General features: G+C 40.6%; 1 protein-coding gene across 5 annotated transcripts in view; it reads right to left on the reverse strand.

Annotated features, from left to right (window-relative positions):
* The window catches only part of TRPC4AP (transient receptor potential cation channel subfamily C member 4 associated protein), a 38,505-nt gene that overhangs the window by 8,555 nt on the left and 10,264 nt on the right, over window positions 1-19,686 (reverse strand). For 2 of the 5 annotated variants that reach the window (XM_082325742.1, XM_082325743.1), the window contains exons 3-11: window positions 19,467-19,583; window positions 16,390-16,447; window positions 15,195-15,250; window positions 13,442-13,570; window positions 12,075-12,276; window positions 9,816-10,004; window positions 7,426-7,568; window positions 2,982-3,113; window positions 2,241-2,299 (exon numbers count right to left, since the gene is read on the reverse strand). In XM_082325742.1, coding sequence (XP_082181868.1) covers window positions 2,241-2,299; window positions 2,982-3,113; window positions 7,426-7,568; window positions 9,816-10,004; window positions 12,075-12,276; window positions 13,442-13,570; window positions 15,195-15,250; window positions 16,390-16,447; window positions 19,467-19,583 — 1,085 coding nt within the window. Of the gene's footprint in view, window positions 1-2,240; window positions 2,300-2,981; window positions 3,114-7,425; window positions 7,569-9,815; window positions 10,005-12,074; window positions 12,277-13,441; window positions 13,571-15,194; window positions 15,251-16,389; window positions 16,448-17,752; window positions 18,772-19,466; window positions 19,584-19,686 lie in introns of those variants that run through there. The other 3 variants (XM_082325745.1, XM_082325746.1, XM_082325744.1) reach the window with 3 other exon arrangements.

Consider the following 19,686-nt stretch of genomic DNA (forward strand, 5'->3'; position numbering starts at 1 on the left):
TTTCATAAGTCTCCTCCAAAATTTGCCAAATACAAGTTTCAACACTGACCAGCTTCAAGATGCCGGTTCTTTGCTGACCAGTTCAGGATCTTATGGTTTGGTTTGTGAATATTTGCTTCCAGATGGCACTCGTTTTTGAAAATCTCAGCAACGTTTTGCTGAATTTCAGCAGACTTAAATAGCAAATTTTTTCACAGCTTCCTACAGCCTTTTTCTGCCCTACAGTGACTATATTCCTTATCAGTAATAAACCTCAATTAGAAAGCAGAAACTGCAAAAACGTACTCGATCATCCTGGTATTTTATTACTGTGAGCAAATTGTTTAGTCTGGAAATATTTAAAAACTCATGAAATGTAGAAAACAAGAATGGATATAAACCCACAGAATTTGCATTAAATGCTTTATTTAAATACTGAACTTTTCATAATGAAAACCAATTTATCTGTAAAATAAATTAAATGCAGAAAGTAGAAATGTAGTCCAGAGGTTCACTTGGACAACCTCCCTGCCCAATGTCAGTGTGCTCCCTTAGAGCCCTCCTACTCCAAAATGCTCAGAATCAGACAGCAAAGATTTATTTACAGGAAGCCTAAGGAAGCATAGGATGCTGTGGTGAGTGTGAGGGTGTGCAAAGACAACCTATTCATCAAAACATAGCAACTACACAGAGGATAAGTTATTAGACCAGAAAGGTGATGGGGATGCCATCTTGCTTGAAACACTATCTTCCAGATTAGTGCCCACTGAGGCTGTCACGTGAAGCTTCTTTTGATCTGGATCAACAGGTTTCTGCAATGAAAATACAGCCTCTCTCTCCATGCAATAAACAGTTTTGCAAGTTTGGTTTATACACAACTTTACTGAAGTTAATGTTAATATATAAGTACTTGCTCTCATCCTGTCCTCAGCTAACTCAGCTTATCTGTGATTTCATAGAAAGTTCATGTAATTATTTGTTTAAAAACCCTAACCAGATTCCACACATTCCACTTGCTCAAATGCTACAGCTGAAAGCTGTTTTCTGCTTAAAGAAGCCCGAGATCTTTATAGTAACCACTTAAGTAGGAACATTATCTAAAGAGATTTGATTGGAAAACCTGGAGTGATTCCTGGGCAAACAATGTCTTGCATGGAGGATTTACGATAGGTCAAGGCTTTCCCTTATGTTTACAATACCTCCAGCAGCTCCCCATTCTTAAAGCTAATACTTCCCAATCGCAAAGGCTGATACTTTCAATATGCATATGTTAACAGTAGATAAAACAAAAATATCACCCCAGCTGTAGATAAGACCAGCTAAGCAAGAAGTGAAGGCATATAATACATATTTAGTGCGATATGCCTCAAATGCAGACGTTTGTAAAGAATAGGAAACCATCTTGCAGGACTGAATTAGAGTAACAGGACATTGACAGAATGCAAGATGTGATTCTGCAAGTCAGAATAGAGCAACAAGCACCCCTGTACCAGCAAAGGAGGCGTGCTTCTTGAGTAAAAGCATTAAGAAAATATATAAAAAAAATCTGCATCACCCCTCAATTACTCCAGCCGACTCAAGCTTCATAAGTATGCCTTTTGAAGGCAAACAGAAGCTTTCTTCCTATTTCCAACCTCGGTTCCCAATGGGTAGGTGACAGATAATTGTTCCCCTAACATTTTCCCATCCAGTTTAATCAGGTCTTCTCCATTGCTGGCATTTAGACAGCAATCACGTCTTCCCAGCCTTTTTACAAAGGCAGAAGAGTATTGATTAACCTCTTCAGAGGTACGCTGTCTTTCACCCTGATCTTCCAACAGCCTTTGTTTCACGCTTGTTCCACTCTGAGTTAAACCTGAATGTGTCCCCACAGGGTACGTGAGCTCTTGTGAGCACGCTGGCTCACTACCAACTCTCAGGGAGAAGACAGATAAACAACATCATGAAAGCTGCCTCCTTATTTCTTCAGCCAGAAAGTGTTAACTCATCACATACATAAATGTTTCAGTTTGTTTCAACATGAAGCAGAATGGGCTATTTTTAATCATCAACAGACATACTAAGACATGCCCACTGGAGAGCATATCCTTAGCCTTTTCATAGCAGGAGCTGAAAGGCACATGAACATATGAATCGAGTTTAGGGACAGTACAACGTTCCATTCACATGGAGCCTGCAACCGTGCCTAGGACGCCCACTGTAACTGCAACCAGACAGACAATACCGCCGAGCCACAACCTACCACAGCTTTTCATACTCACTCATGGTGATCACTAAAGCTCTGAAGAAGCCTCAAGAACTGTATCTTTAAAGTAATGTCCTAAAAAGAGACAAGAAAGGTCAAAAATTTTTGCTATTAGTATTTTTGGATATCATTAGTTACCAAGCTGAGATGAAACAGCTGAATTGAAAACCTATCCAAATCAAATCCATTTGGACAGCAGAGCAAGTGACTTGCATAAATGGAGAAGGCTGCACTCTGCAGGCTTCCCAAAATAGAAAGAAATGGAGACTGCCTCCAAGCCTATGCATGTAACAGTTAATAACATCTTCTCACTGCAAAGGCAAAAAAGCTCATCACTGTATTGATCGATTTAGAATATCTAGGTTTGGAAGAAAAAAAAAAAAAAAAAAAAAAAAGAAACCAACCAAAAACCCAACCCTCCCCCCCCAAAACCCTGACTGTGATCCATTTTGTGTTCCGTGCCTCTCCTTGCTAGACCCGATAGCTATTATTTCCACCTGTGGCCTCTAGGGACCACAGAATTTACCCTTTTCCCAGTTCCCAAACTAGGAGAGAGGGGAAAGGCTAAATTGCCCTCTGCTAAATTGCTAGCATGAGCCAAAGAGAGAGACTTAAGTGAAAACAGTAATTCACAAAAAACTGAATGCTACCACATCTTAATTCATTTATCATACAAGCACCCCGTTACTCAATACAACTCCTCAGAATTATATATGATAGGATAAAAATCCAATACAGAATTTTAGAAGTTACTCACTGGGCTACAATCACAATTTTGATTGTGTCCATGCAGAACAAGGGCTGATGCCGAATGCTTTCTCCAGATCAGTTTGTCAAACAAGTTATTGAGGCCAGGAATCAGTTTGAACTCTGCTATCATTTTATGAACCTGGAAAACGAGAGAAGTACATACGCATTTGCTGCAGCCTCAAATACAGATATAACATAGTCTGGTAAACAGATGGGCACAATTACGTCATCCTCTGACAACAGAAGAGTGAATTCTTTTATCAAACAGCACGTGATTGTGTTAACGTGCCCACTAACCATGGTGTTTCACTGGAGTAGTTTTCATTTGGTGGACATGGATAGAAAACAGACATTTTGGGAGAAAGCTGTTAGCCAATGCTTCAATTAACCACTGTGCCTCTGGCAGCAGCTTGGGACATCAGGAGATCACTTACAGCACACTGAAAACACACCTATACCTAACTTCTATGTATCACAAAACTAAGCTGCGAATATTCTGCTGCCAGTCATCCACTGAGTGTCCTTTGCCTTTCTGGTGCGCACAGCTGAAGCTGAGGTAGTCCTCTGAAGACAGCACAAACTATCAATATCGTTTTTGTTCAGGTGACCTAGGCAGGAGTTCTGAGCAAAGCAGAGTTCAGCAGTAACACAAGCACACTGCAGTTCAAACGCTGCTCCTTCAGGTTAAGGGGAAGTTGAACTTCTTTAGAGAATGCTCAGAAGAGAAGAAAATGCCAAATTACTCAGGTTTATTTATCAGTCTGCCTGCCAAGCTAGGACATGGTACATCATGACATGTTTGAAACAGCCTAGAGAGTTACTCATGTGAAAAAGCTAATAATTTTGGTGTGAACAGCTGTTTAATACCTTCAGTCCAAGCTATGATATTTTTGATGTAAGCAATTTGGAAGATGAGAAATAAGAGAAATACACAGTGGGACTTTCATCAGCTGTAGGCCTATGACAAGCAGTATCTCTTGAGAAGTGGTGCAAATGAAAACCATGCATGACTGGGAAGCCCAACATGCTGTAAAAAGTTCCTTAAAATCAAGTCACCTAAACAATAACCTAGGTCATCCCTGAGACGAAGAATTGTAACTAGGAGTGTTTCAAGCAGATCACTCCATTTTGTTCTATTTCCTCAAATACCTAAAAGAATCAAAAATATTTGAGGCTGATGCTATTTTACAGGTTTTCATTCTTATTCTTGTTCACAGCATAGCTGATGGCCTTTTGCATTCCTCTTGGCTGTAGCCACCAACTTTCCCATCTCTATGGAAATCACATTCCCACTGCTGGGCATCTCCAAGTATCACACCTGAGGAAGCATGCAGCTCCTTCCCACCTCACCCATGCTACCCTGACAGATTGGAAGCCTGGAGTCCTTCATGCTCCCTTACTTTAAAACGCTCTTGGACACGCTGGTCTAGTCAGAAGCCTCCAACAAACACAGCTCTGAGGAATCTCTCCGAACAAAGCGCTCCCTGTAGTCCCCGTCCCTCAGTGGCCAGCATGGCACAAGCACAACAGGATGAAACCAAGCGTGCGAGCCGCCTGCGAGAGCCTTGGCCCCTCACTAAAGGAGGAGCTCTCCATGCTCCTCGTTTTAACTTGTGAATTTGCTCCTTTCCACTAGGAGCATAACCTGCTTATTCCAAATGACTCATCCCTAATTTGAAATGCGTTCAGTTTACTTTTAGTTTGCTTAACTCTAAGTTCTCACCTGACAGACGGCTGCACAACAAAGCTCCTGACTCACAGTCATTGCCTTTGGATCACGCTCTCCCCCAGACCCCAAACTCATTATAACCACTCAGCCTGGGGATGCCAAAACAATCCCTGCTCTATATTCATTCGTCAAACTCCTTTGACTTTTTCCTGTTGCTGTCCAGCTTCACATGAATTGCTCTATTGCTTTCTCACTACTAAAACCGTTATGAACTTCTGCTGCGTGCAGTTTGGCTCCCCATAGCAGGAGCAAGGAAATCAGCTGACTGCCTTTCACCACAATACAGACATGCAAGACAGCCTAGAAAAAATATATAAGGAGAGTAATTTAGGGTGCGACCATAATGAGAAGGAAGCAAAGGCACAGATCTGCAGTGAAACACCACTTATCCCAACAGTGCGATCATCCCCAGCATGGCAGCAGGTAGGAGCCAAGCTGCTGCTAGCACAGTTGTCAATTCATGCAAGTTAGCCAGCAGTCAAGTTTAAACCAAGGATTTAGAGTAAACATTCAGCAACAGGTTGAGTTTGTTAGGAAGCTGCATCATGCTTCAAGCAAATGCTGGACCATGCTGTTGATTATCATAGTGGACTGAAGCAGATTTGTGATGCCCTTTAAAAATTCTATGCAAAATTATTCCTATATAAAACCAGTAAGACCTTTGGCTGCTCAGACTGGAAGACTGATATCACAGATCCTGTGCTTTTATTCCCTCATGGATAAAGAGATATCATCAAGCAGCTGAAATGCTTGCCAGTGAGAGTGCTACTGCAGACACTGCCGTTCCCTGCTCATTGGAGCCTTCCACATAGAACAGCTCAGCTCTAGTTGTTAATCTGCCTCTCAGGAAGGGGAATGGATTCGCATCTGCCACACAAATCTTTGAAAACTTTATGTAGATTAAAGGAATGAAGGATATATGTGTTTCAAAGGCAGTGGATTTTACAAAAAGAGCTGGCTGTGCACAAAAAGTGTTTGGGAATGAAGTAACTCAAATCTTTCAAGAATTCAATCCCAGTCCTGAATCAGCCCTGGAGAAGTGAACTGCACGTCAGCTTTACCCTTAGACAGTTTCCCTGTTTGCATGGGGGCAAAAGTAGCAGAGGACGAATAAAGAGTTGTTCTCCCAGGAAATTAAGAAAAAAAAAAAAACAGTCAGCTTCAAAGCTAGCTATTTCAGCAGCATACTTTCTACCTTGTCACATTTGACAGTAGCACACTAGAAGTGACCGAGGCAGGTATGGAAGCCAGCACCTCCAGCTCTCTGAACAGGCAGCAGCAGGATGAGTGCAAGCTGCAGGTAGTTTCATGCAGTATCTATAAAACTGCATTCTTGTGGTGAAATCAGGCAGGAATGAATGATCTGACTTGATAGAAGTAAAAAAAAAAAAACAAACAAAAAAACAAACAAAAAAACAAACCAAAAAACAAACCATCCTCCTAACAGATCCATGTTCTGGTAGTTCCAGTTATGTCTTGGGCTTTTTTTAAATTTTATTTTATGCCCAATAGAAAAAGTACTTCTAAAAGGAATGGCAACAGGATTATGAGTTTCTTATGGCAGCAGTTGTGGTTTCTGCAAGAATTGCTAGTGTCCTCTGGTTACTATTACACAGAATCTTTTTCTTTTTAATGCTGACTATCCATTTGTAGGTTCAGAATGGACAGGTTAGTTATGTTCAGGACTGTACTACAAATACACTTCTATTTTAAATTCAGATTAAGAGATTTAAGAGACTGCCTGTGGCGAGTATTTGTGACTTCTGTACAGTGGGAGGTTACTAGCAAAGAACAAAATACTCAAGATAAATGTGCTTAAGCAACAGCCCCCCAACACAGCTACTCTTGCCTAACACAACAGCCCTTCAACAACTCAAACCAATTTGATCCTCCCAGTGTCTAGGGCAGCCGACTGCCCCTGCTATTCCAAGCTGCTCTGCTGAGCTGAGCAGACTGCCAATGTTGGAAACTTGTCAAAACTGTACCAGCAGATTGCTTTTCTTTCCCCTTCACAATATGCTTTTGACCTGTTTAAATCAAACTACAGCCAAGCTGCAGTGACTGGTTCTCCATAAGCCTATGTGAGGCAGGGAACAAATTATTTTTCGTTTCAAAAGCAAGAAATGCAAAAGGAACAGATGAGTGGGATTTCTAGGCAGCACCTAGTGCAGAGAGCACTGAAGTGTATCCTCGCAGCTGAGAGTTTAACAACACACTCAGCCAAGACATGGGAACCTACTGCAAAAATCACCCATTTATCCCACAGGATTTCCAAAAGTGAAAGCAGCCAAAGCAGCGGAAGGCCTGAAGGGGCTCTGTCCAAGCAGGTCACCAGTGCACCAGGAGGGGGAAGAAAGCCTGGCTGCAGCTCCCGCAGCATCCAGGTACATCTAAATGCTTCCTCACACACAGAGACAGGACGCCTCATCCAGGAGGCATCCTCCTGCATCCGTCTTGCACCAGAACAGCAGCTCTGCAGACATGGACCACCACCCTGACACTGGTCAGCACAGCTTGTGACAAGCCCTGCCCAATGGCTCAGTCTGGTTCTCAGCAACGAAACACTGCCTGTTTGTTTGTGCATCACTGCAATGATGGGATTTGCCCAGCTTTATGCCTTGAGCTTTGCCCTTCATGTTTCTGTGTCCATGACCTAATTAATGAGCACTTAGGTTTAAAGAGACATCAGCTTCTGCATGCGTGACCATTTACAAGTGCTCACCTGATTCCTTTGTCTCCCCATGAGCAGCACGCAGAGAACATACAACACCTCCAGTTTATACATAATTTCGTGCATGATCTTCATGGACTGTGGGAGCTGTGTTCGTGTTGAGGTGTTGGCCAATCCACTTTCATCCGAAGACTCTGAACAAGATGGCAAAGATGTGAGCCTGAGGCAGCTTCAACAGGAAAGGATTTGTTACAGTTATTACTGTACACTGAAACACTGCAGATGTAAGACCAGCTTGAATCTTCTTCTCAACCAAAAATAGTGACATACAACAAATAACCAATTTAAATTAAATGCTACAGAAGAGAAAAAAATATAGCTGAACTTTAGAGGAGGTAAAATTAGATTTTAAAAAATTAATTATTAATTATTATTTAATTATTATAATTATTAATTATTTAATTTTTCCATAATAAGCTAAATTGCATCATCTACCTAAAATAAGTAAGATCACCTATACGAATTAATAGACTACTGCACCAGAAAGGACAGAAAAGGTAATAAAAGTAGGGGTGAGACTATCAGAAACATCTATTAGTCTACTCTCATTTCATACCTCAGTACCAGTATACTTAGGCCATAGTTAAACAATTTTCATAGCCCCTTCTAGAATTATACTGCTAAGGGCAGAAATAGGATGTCACACGCTGTCGTGGTTTAACCCCAGCCAGCAACTAAGCACCACCCAGACGCTCACTCACTCCCCCGCCCCAAGTGGGATGGGGGAGAGAATCGGAAGAGTAAAAGTGAGAAAACTCAAGGGTTGAGATAAGAACAGTTTAATAATTGAAATAAAGTAAAATAGTAGTAGCAGTAGTAATAATAATATACAAAGCAAGTGATGCGCGATGCAATTGCTCACCACTTGCCGACTGATGCCCAGCCCATCCCCGAGCAGCGGTCCCCCCCATCCCGGTCAACTCCTCCAGTTTATATACTGGGCATGATGTCATATGGTATGGAATAGCCCTTTGGCCAGGCTGGGTCAGCTCTCCTGGCTGTGCCCCCTCCCAGCTTCTTGCTGGCAGGGCACAAGAAGCCGAAAAGTCCTTGACTAGTGTAAGTACTACTTCGCAACAACTAAACATCAGTGTGTTATCATTATTCTCATACTAAATGCAAAACACAGCACTATACCAGCTACTAGGAAGAAAATTAACACTATCCCAGCTGAAACTAGGACACACGCCATGACTGCAAGTGGAAAACATGACAGAAATCATGAGTGACGCAAAGAAAGTAAATAAGGACATAGTGAAATTTGTAGGTTGCAGTTCAGAAAGGAGTTAGCTCTTTACACAATACATAAATAAGTGATGAACTGCCCTGCCACAGGATAGCGTGAATGCTTTTTGAACACATGTGAAGAAACAGTAACTAGGCAAAGACACAAAGGAAGGAAACCATCAAAGGCTAAAAAGCACAGGCACCACTTCTGACTCAGAAGTCCCTAAGCCACAAACCACTGGAGACAGACAGTATTCTGAGAAAGTACACCTAGGTGTGCTTGCTAACTGATGTGGGTCAAGAGCTGTGACGGGGCACGTTCCACCTTGGCAAAATTGCCTTGTGAATTCTGTTTCAAAATACCAAGCGTTCTCCAGTTTCCACCAACTTGGTGTGTATAGAGGTATGTGTGAGATGCTGTTAGAGCATTCACATACTTCGTTTTTTGTGAATTTTCAGAAGTTTTAATAATTAATTGCTACAAAACTAATGAAGCTGGACAAGGAAGAAAGTTTTCCAAAGAAGCATAGAAGCAAAGATTTAGATACCAAAGTTTTGGGATAATTCTCATTCTGTTACAGAGTACTTCGAGTTCTACAAGACACACACTGCATTTTTGTAATATTGAAGGGTGAAGAAACAAACCAGGTACATTTTCCTATGGTTGTATTGACACTTCCATATGCTCACCTGGAACAAGTATTTTTTTTCCAATTAACTTATTTAATTTTGCTGGAAGTACCTTTCCTTTTTAAAGAAGGGATCGCTTGCTTGGCATGAAGTATTTGGACCTGAAGCCATCAGCCTAAGTTTTGGAGCAAAATGCTGGTAAAGTCACTTACCTCAGACGTGTATTTTTGTCACTCCGAGGGATATTAGTGCTGAGGATGTACAGCATTACAGTGTTATCTAGGTGTGCAAAGGGCACAGTTTGCCTTAGGACATTTCCTTTTGCTAACTTCATTTCTTGGAAAAAAAAATCAGTGCTACATGAGAACAAAACAGGAGCCAGACCTAAACGCTGACACATCAGTCTTTCATGCAAAAAAAAGGGGAATCGATACCAGCTGAAAGGAAAAGCAACACATGGCAAACACTGGAGAAAGTTAAACACGCATCAGCTAATGGCAGCTAGAGGAATGCAAGCCGGATACCTGTACTGCTCTGCTCTGCCTCTTCATTTGCCACTCTCATCAGTGCATCGAGTACTAGTGCGTTGTCCAGCCAGGTGTACCATTCTTCCAACTCCTGAAGGAAGCTGGAAGTACCTGTTGTTTCAGACACCTTCCGTGTTGCCAGCTTGCACAATCGCTCAATGAAGCCTGGAATATTCAAAAGTGTAGCTGAAAAAGAAAAATAAATTTTATTACGATTTAAGATCGCCAACACAACAGTCATCAAATCCTCTACACCCACAAGGTACCAAAACATCTACATTAGTAATATAGAACAGTACACAGCAACAAATTCTTTCTGGTTAAAAAGATCCAAAGATGGAAAAAGTCAGTGTGCTCTCCTATTAAGGACTGGAAGAGAGCGTACATACCCTAGGCATAATTCAATCAGTGTTAAACTGGTTTGTGTTGGACTTAGACTGGAAGAAAATTAGTTCTACCCTACTCTAACTGCTCGTTTCCGGCCAGTTCCCTTTTGCTGGCACTGCTGTTTTCCAGTCCACAATGAGTCAATACCGAGGAACTGATCTGGCTGAAAATTAAGCTGGCAGCAGCCCTTGGAAGGGGCAGCTCCACCTCCCCCTTCCCCTGTGCGATGCCACCTCCTTCATTTTACTTCCTGTGCCATTTGTCTCATCACAAACTGAACTAACTCACTTCAGTAGCTAGGTGGAAAGCTGTTGAGTTTTTAAGTACTAGTTTCCTGAATTAGTTTATTATGGAGCAAAACAGATGGGGAACATGACACCAGCCCCAAGTTAGAGGGTTTTAATTGCTGTGGAACTGCACCCTTAGAAATAGCGGTTCAAGGACAGAATTCGCTGGCCTGCAAAATGGTGGGGGGCCTGCGGAGGTGCTAGGAGCTGCATTGTGTCCTACAGGTTTCACAGAATAACTTAATTACAGGACCTGTTTATTATGGATACATGGCTAAATCTTCACTTCACTACACACTTGTGGATGAAGTGGAAAAGGACAAAGAAATTGGCCATGAACACTATGCAAAAGAGTTGCACGATTCTTCCTGCTGGTACAATCTCTGAAAGAGTAAGCTCCCTGATAATCTGCTGGTACCACCTCTGAAAGAATAAGCTGCTGATAAAGTTTTTAAAATGGAATATGCTTTACAGTCTTAGATACAGTCTTTAATTGTGCAAACAAAAAATGATTAGTTAAACATTTGCTTGGCTAAGTTCAGCTCTGCGGGATCCAAGCTTCTTCAGTTCAACTAATTTAAATTAAACTTTGTACCCACATCTACACGTGCTTGTCCATTGCTCTTTACAAGCAAGCAAGCTCTGGCGATCACAGGGCAGAAGACAGCGCACCCCCCTTTAAAGCTTCGCAGTTTTTCCCTGCTGGATTATGCTATCCGTCTCTCGCTGGATGCTGTAGAGGTGGCAGTGGTTACAAATGGAGCTTTACTGTTCGTGGCTAAAATGCTAGAAGATGGGAGAACCTGCTCCAAAACCCCTTTTTGCACTTCCCAGTACTGTTTGGCATGGGCCTATGCAAACATCTGCTTCAGAAGCCCAAAAGCTTTTCAGCATAATAAGATTTAAAAACAGCAGATCCTACATTTGAGGACACTTGAAATCTCTTAAATTCATACTCATCCTTCTAGGCAAGACTTCGGCATCTGAGAAGTACTCAGCAAAATAAGGAAACCTGCACCGTGCCCAATGTTAAAGTTGATATTAGACCCACAGATTTCCAAGGCTGGTGTGGTAAGGGTGGGCAACGTGATTAATATTAAACACACTTTCCTTGTTGATAAAGAAAGACGTCCTGCTCAGGACAATGTCAGATAAAATCAGAGAAGGAACTGCTCTGACAGCAACTATGCTGCATGCAGGTTTAGTTCAGGAATTTGTATTTTAAGAAGGGCACAGAATTACGAAGAGTTGCTGAAGGGAAGGCCGTGGGAGTGGCTGAGGGATAGAAAACAAACGCAATTATTTCAAGCCACTCAATTCATCAGAGAGGGCTGAAATGACAGAAATTTACTCAGCAAATTGCCAACACCACATGAAACTGAAAGCTACAAAGTCAGTTTCATTAGCAGAAAAGATTGTTTCCAGGAAAGTGCTTGAGGAAAGTGAATAAAGACAAATGCTTTGTAAGACAAAATGCTTACAATATCCTCTAGATACATAGGCTACAGATGTGACATTGAGAAGAGGGAAACTTTACACGCTGCTGAGATTGTTCTGCGTTTGTTCACAACGTAATAATTACCTTGATTAATTTCAGCTCGAGAAGGACCCAAGTTTTTTTTCTGCTGGGCATTTTTGGCAAGAAGTGTGTGCTTGTCATCACTTCCTGTGTCAAGTTCAGAAATTGTGACGGCAAGGATCCTGCAGAAGTTCGCAAGCTGCTGCTGATCAAAACTGGACACGAGGCTCGCAAGATTGGGAATATCATCCAGTTGTATCATTTCCTGGAGGAGGCAACATCAGAGTGAGTCACACGTGATATTCAATAAGGGAACACAGACACAGCCAGAGGGCTTCAGCTACAGCTCTTCCCTGGTGAGATCTGTGTGTTATTTCAATGTTAGTAAGAGAGAAGCAAACAGGCAGTGAAAAGCAAAGAGCCTGAAAAAAACTGTGATTTACAATTGGTGTCACTTATGTTTATCAACTCCAGAAGTACAGATACCCATCTTTTAAAGACTAAGTATTTAAGTCATATTTTGGGGGCTGCTTTTTTTTTTTTAAAAAACAAAAACCTCATTTAACAGACAAATTGCATTTAGGTATTACAAAGCTTCAGTTCAGTTTTCCACTTCTCACTGTATCCTCTTTGAAGCTCACAGATGACAACTGAGGAAAAAAATCTAGGTGTCAATCTTTTTCATCAAAAGATACTAAAAATATGTTGAAAACAGTTTTCAGCAAAAACACGTTTATGTTCAGCGAAACTAAGCTTGCTTCCTACCTCAGGAAGTACATCATCCTCGGCTTTACTCTAAAAAAGCCCAGTAACACATTACAGAATCCTGACCCTCTCCACAAAATGTACACAGACACATTTCATTCAGAGTTTTCCCAGGGTTACACCTCCAATATTTTATTTGCATCACATCAGGGCACTAAGCTGTAATGATGCTGGCAAGGAAGTTCAAAAACGTAGTTTGTGCCGAAGACCTAAGTGCCCTGTTCCCCCCGCCTACAACTTCTCAGAAAGGTGATAAACTCCAAGGTAACAGACAAGCACGGGAAGCCTTCCAGATATCAGGGAGGCTACTAAAATATTTGAAGTGTAATCAGAAGGCAATGATGAAAAATGAACTTATATGAGGCTCATTTTCTTTACTTGAAATACTGGTTGTACTTTAATGACAGCTAGGCACTCACCCCCCCATCATCCTCTGCAAGCTAGGCAAAAGCACTACAAGTACGATACCACATGCGTAATTTGGCTTCTCTATGAAATGTGATAGAAGTTAATGATCACTGTAAACAGTCAGGTTTCAAATAAGCTACAAGAAGAGAGAATGCTAGCTTAGAGGATTACCTTCAGCAACTCTTCAAAGAAACAGCTGTCTTTCCTCTGCTGGCCTGAAAAGCCATACAAACAAAATTAAGAAACCAGTAACTAACCTTTTTAACTCCCAGGATATCTTCAATGAGCGTTGCAGTTTGTAGGAATGTCTTTTTGTTTGTCATCAGTGTAAACAGGAACAACACAAAGTCATTTCTTTCTGCCAATCGCCTTGTGACTCCTTCCGTCTAGAAAGCAGCAAGAACCACATGCAGACCCAGAGTCAGAACCCACCATGACAAGTCCTACATTACAGGCACATGCAGAACAGTTTTACAGTGATATGTTATCGAATCAGCTATTCCTCACACCAGGAAACATTGTGTTTATGGTAAACATTGTGTTTATGGTGACCAAAACTAGCTCCAGTCCTTGTTTGAAGTTTACATGACGCTTGCAAAAACAGCAGGCTCCAGGGTGTGAGGCTTCATCTCAAGGCAGTTGTTTACTTGCCTGAATCAAAAGTAAACACTGCAGGCCTGGTCATACAGAGAGGCCTGTCTCTGCTTTCCCATACAAACTGTAACCAGCTCCATTTTATGGCATGTAAACGTAGTCCCCAGATTCCTACTAAACTGTTAGCGTTGTTCTCAGCTGGGCAGCGTCTGAGCAACCAGAATCAAGCACTGGCCTTGATGAACTCAAGTGATGAACCCAAAAGTCACGCTAAAGCATGAACTCGCCTTCACCACTGAGTTCATTAAGGCCAGCTTTCATGCTCTGATCTCTGCTGAGAGCACAGCCGGCCTTTTCTGGAATTAAACATAACTTCAAACTGCATCCTTACCACTTGCAAAGCTGTCTATTATATATGACTGAGATACTACCAGTGCTCACAGAACTAGACTAGCTCAGATGCTTCCTGAATATTTACACATAAGCATAACAACAGTTAATATTGCACACATCATTTCTGTGATCCTGAACACTTCTCATTCGAGAGCAGTAATACAGAAGCGAGTTAAAACAGCAGCTAGTCTATAAATGGCAAACTTGTTTCTTAGCATATTACACTAGTTACAGTTTGCAAAAGTTGCATTACCTGTAGTTAAAAAAAAAAAAAAAGTCACGTAAGACAAGAAAAAAAAGTGTTCCCTCTCTTCCCGTTCCCATGTGTACACAAATACTTAGTAGTAAGAACATGATCTATTAAGACTCAAACCCTTGAGATTAGGTTGATGTCTTTGGAAGAGCTCCAAGCCAGTAACCGCCTTTTTAAAATTTTTGTTAAACAATGCTCCCTAGGTTATGACATAATAAAATGTGTGATTAAGTAAACAATACTGAGGATGTTCCCTGCATGCATAATCTAAGGCATGTGCTTTTAGCTTCAGAATTTTAACGGCAAGGTATTTTAATAGGTCTTCAACCCAGCATCTTCCTTAGCACTGATCTGCCATCAACTGAACTGAACTAATATTCAGCACATGAAGGAGTTGCAGGATCCAACTTAAAACACTTTGTCAGCACCATTACTGAACAAGACTAGCTGTATCTCGAGTTAGCAGGCATCTGTTTCCAGTGTCAAATTTTAAGTTTGAATACAACAAAGGCTGACATGGCTTTCCTATGGAAACACAGGTACAGAAAGATCCAACTCAGAGGATTTAAACTTGACAATGTCGCTAAGAAAACAGAAATTATTTGAGTAACACATAAAAATATAGGGTGGCCTGATATTTAATTGAAGGCATTATAATGAAAAGTTTTAGAGTAAGTTTAAATTATGCTTAAAAGAGTCTGTATGTTGTCTTATCAAGTGGCACACGTAAAATGACCAGCAGAACACTTTTCCACAGCAGTTGTACTTACACATATACACGTGTTGTACAGTATGCTTAAACAGTCCTTGATGAGGTCATCGCTTACTGCAAAGGAGAAAACAGACATTCACTAGCTATACATTGCCAAGGAACACTAACTTCCACAGTAGTGACATGAATAGCTATAAAGCAGGTGAGAATTTCAGGCTAACTGCTAGCTCAGATCATATGTGCAAATGCCTTGGAGGATAGAGACACTCTATACCTGACCTGTTCACATGCTTTCTTCCAAAACTACTACCAGCACTGCCTAGGACCACAGACAGAGATGTACTTGTAGTCTGGTGTACTTCTTAGTCACACGCAAAATAAAACAGAAAGAGTGTAAACAGTATTTTAGGAAAAATATCATAGATCAACTCAAAATTTGTCAATATGAGAAACTGCTGAGACACATATTAGTTCCAATTATTAAGTGTGTGGGGAAAAAAAAAAAAAAAAAAAAGAACAGCTCATGCAGTTTTCTCCATGCAGCATCAGGAATTCATAGAAAAGCTTTCAATCTGATTTACTCCAGCATTTTAATATTTAAAATATGTTTTCAGTACAAACATACAACAGCTGCCTCTAGCTCAAGTTCAAGTTACTTTACCTTTGAAGTTCCCTGGCTGACGGGCATGGAGTGGGCCCATGACATTTCCTTTCCTCAGAAGGGTTCAGGGAACCAGCAGAATCACAGACAGGAGAAATGAAAACACTAAACTAAAGCTGCTCCAGCAGGAAAGTTGCACTGAAGCTACTGTGCCCCATTGGCAAAGTGTCCTTATAGCAACTTGGAAATTAGTAGTCACTATGATGAGGTCAGGAAAACAGCATACTTTTCATTATCTCACAATCTCTATAACTCCTATTACATAAACAATGTTTTGTGCCTTATTATTAATAATGGTTAACTGTAGCTATAGCCACAGTAACAATAAAAGTTTCCAGTGATAGCAGATTTACTGCATTGAGAGAATTATGTTATGCTGAGCGCATGAATACTCCCGAGCTGTGCTTTACAACAGGTGACTATCCTAAATCCCATCATGAATCAGTACTACAGAGAACAAAGAAACCAATGATTCATTTAGGAACAGGAAGTTGCTGGTATGGAAAGAGAGCAACAGAAAAATAGAATAATTTCTGTCTGAATAAGGACACAAGGCAAGAATGAAAAAAAGATAAAACGCCTATTCACTTACTTTTCTGTTTCTTTTTCTGTGTAATAAGAGTTGGTCTCATGAGAATTTCTACTAAAAGCTGTAACAACAAGATAAAGAATTAAGGGAATAATCATTGGGATACAAATAGCCAATTAATATGTCAGTGACAAATCCAAACTTAGTCCTGTCTCTGCTGAAGTCACAGAGGTGAATAACGGAACCTCTACCATCAAAAACCCACTTTTTTTCTTTGACACAGGTGTCAAAATTACATTGACAAAAAATAGTTGTATTTACCCTGAAGAAATAATAACAGTTGTATAAAACAAACTCCCATTGGCAAGTTTTAAAGAATTTGAGTCTGCAAAGAATGTAATTTCATATGCATCCAGGTAACATCAAGGATGGCTATCACACACCTCCCAAAATAATGAATCTTCAGCAATAATCTGCAAAGAGATCCAAAATTTGCAAAGGCTCTCCCTAAATCTTGCTAGGCTTCAAAATACATTTCAGGTCCAGACATAACAGAACTTAAGTCGCTCCAGATTTTAATCTCACCAACAAAGAGCAAGCCACTGCTTGTGTACATACACCTTATATGTATACTTACATACACATTTACAGGTAATGTGAAGTATTGTGTCATTTCTATTTAAGGAATGTAACAGTCAGCTTTCCAAGACTAGAACTATGGTTCTGATAGATGTAGAACTGATCTTCAGTTGTTCTAGCCCATACCACCGGTTTATTTTAAAACATTAAAATAATAGCAGTTTCTTCTAAAATGAGAGTTAGCCACTAGCAGGAATTGATGACTTCTGCAAGAAGTACTGCAAAAAGCCGATAGTTTTAAAATTCAGTTTAAAATTGTTAAGAGCAATGTAGGCATCACCCAGTCCAGTCATGCCAACTGACAATATACTTACGTTTTACAACTTGCTCTATTTGTCCCAACTTAACTTTACCCTTCTTTTAATGAACTACCTACCCAGGCACAGAGGAAAACATCTGATAGCACTGGAGGCCCTGCCCACATTTTAAACACTGACAAATAAATGAATAGGCAACTTGAAAGAGGAATATACATTTTCTAGCATTATTTGTAATAGCAGCTGTAGCATCAGTAGGGTAGAGAAAAATGACTGCAGCAGTAATGTAGCGCTCATATTAACGGCTTACGTTTTAGGAGAATGCACATCTCAAGGCTCAGTACCTGAGATAAGCATCCAAAGTTATCCCTATGCACTGCTCTTGTCCTGGGAAGGAACACCTACTGCAACAAGTCTGGCTTTTAAGGGTGGCCGCAGTCATGATCGCTCCTGCCTTGCCACACAGTGAACCTTTTTAGCTAGTATTTATTTTTCCTGGTCAATACTATAACCCACCACGTATTTATCACCTTATTCTTGCAGAAGGGGTATGCTCCTCACATACACTCCAGGGACTGGACTGCAGTGGTGTGAGACACTCCTTGGAGAGGGCTTTCTTCAGCCATCCTACTGAAACTGCAACAGTATGCAGCAAGAAGCACAAGAGTCCCATGGCAGAAAGAGAATAGGTAAGAGGGTGCCTCACCAGAGGCAGAAGGAGCACAAAGGGAGTTATGAGATCTTATCTCTTGGAATGGGGTTGAATTCAGGTCCAAAGTCGATGAGGCTCGTGTACCAGTTCATGTGTGTGTACTCTCGGGTAATATTTTACATGTATTCATATAAAGGGAGGAGACACAAATGTGCTTTTGTTCTTCCTTGATGTAAAGGCTGTCAGAATCCAAAAATATTTTCAGGAATATACTATCACACATTATAGCATACAGAGCACACTGCAAATTTAGTGTCCTTCAAAGTTACTCATGCTTCACAGTTTGAAATACTGCAACACAGAATCAGCACATGGCATACACAGAACCAGCAGATTAGACTGCTTCCCTTTCAAGTCCTAGAGTAGGATTTTCCAAAACACATAGCGCTGGCTTCTACCACTGCCTTTAACCAGATTAAACTCACTTGGATCAGCCAAATCTCTGACCCTAGTACCAGGCCAGATACAGTTTATCTGATATTAACCATCTCCAGCCCAAGGAAAAAAAAAAAACAAAAAAAAACCAAAACCCAAACCCAACAAAAACCAACCAACCAGAAAAAAACCCAAACCCAGCACACACACTTATTCTGTGCATTCTTATGTCAAAAGCACTTCTATCGACAGGAAGTATCACTATTTCCCTTTAAAAACAAGGGAAATTTAGAAGATTTTCATACAGTGTTCTAAACTGCTTGGGTAGCTGAAGACTTTTGTCCTCAGTTAACAGGATACCAGCAACTAAACCAGTGCTAATTGCAAAATAGTATAACCTAAATACAAGTTTTACTTAAGTAAAGGCATGCTAAGTGTAACAAGAGAGAAGTAGCAAAGACACTGTTTAGTTAGACCAGAAAACAAAAAAAAAACAAAAGGAAGAAAGTGTCAATTAGTTCACTGGAAAATATAAATCATACATTTCTAATGAAAGTTAAGATCCCAGAGTCTGTCACCATAAAATTGAGCAAACTTGGCTATTTGTGTAATGTAGAACTAAAACAAACAAACAAAAGATGAATTGCCAGAATGCCTACAGAAACCTTGCAGCTCTGTTTAAAAACTTTTCCATAGATGAAGCAGTCTGCATTGCACGCCAGCAATAAACGTAGAGAACCTGGCTAAGAGTGCCCTAGTGTGCTTAAAAAACCGCTACATATCCTTCAGTGGTAAATGAAATTCTCAGGGCTCTAGTACAAACTGTAGCATTTAATCTGACAACTAGAAATCATTTGCAACTGTTTTCATTGAGAACCTAGAGGTCTCGCCTTTTTTAAGTTAAAAACAAACTACCTGAAGAAACAGCCAGGTCTTCTATACCACGTAAGAAGCAGCACCTCACCTCAGAAAATACACCCTTTTCACGTTTTGATTAACGGAAACAGGCACAATTGTAATGCTTAACATCAAATTGGTAAAGTCATTCTGTAGCTTGCATTTAGAAGCTTCAAAGGTCTGAAAGGCCTCACTTACAGATTTCTCAGTGGCATGACTATCATGTAGAAATCTTTTGATACTGTTGAAAAAACACTTACATCGACTCCTCCAAATAAGTCAAATGTGTATGTATTTGGAAAAGTGGACTCTTGAGCAGCTTTTCTATCTTCTGTAACAAATGCCATGGCTTCCATTGAAAGAAGTGGAGAAATTTCCTGCATGCAGTAAAAAAAAAAAAAAAAAAAAAAGGTTCAAAACCAAAACTGTTTATCAGTATAAACACAACTGACTGACTGTGTGATCTACTGACTCATCAAT

This window comes from Platalea leucorodia (genome assembly GCF_965183815.1).
Source record: "Platalea leucorodia genome assembly, chromosome: 13".
In the NCBI taxonomy this organism is placed as follows: Eukaryota; Metazoa; Chordata; class Aves; order Pelecaniformes; family Threskiornithidae; genus Platalea; species Platalea leucorodia.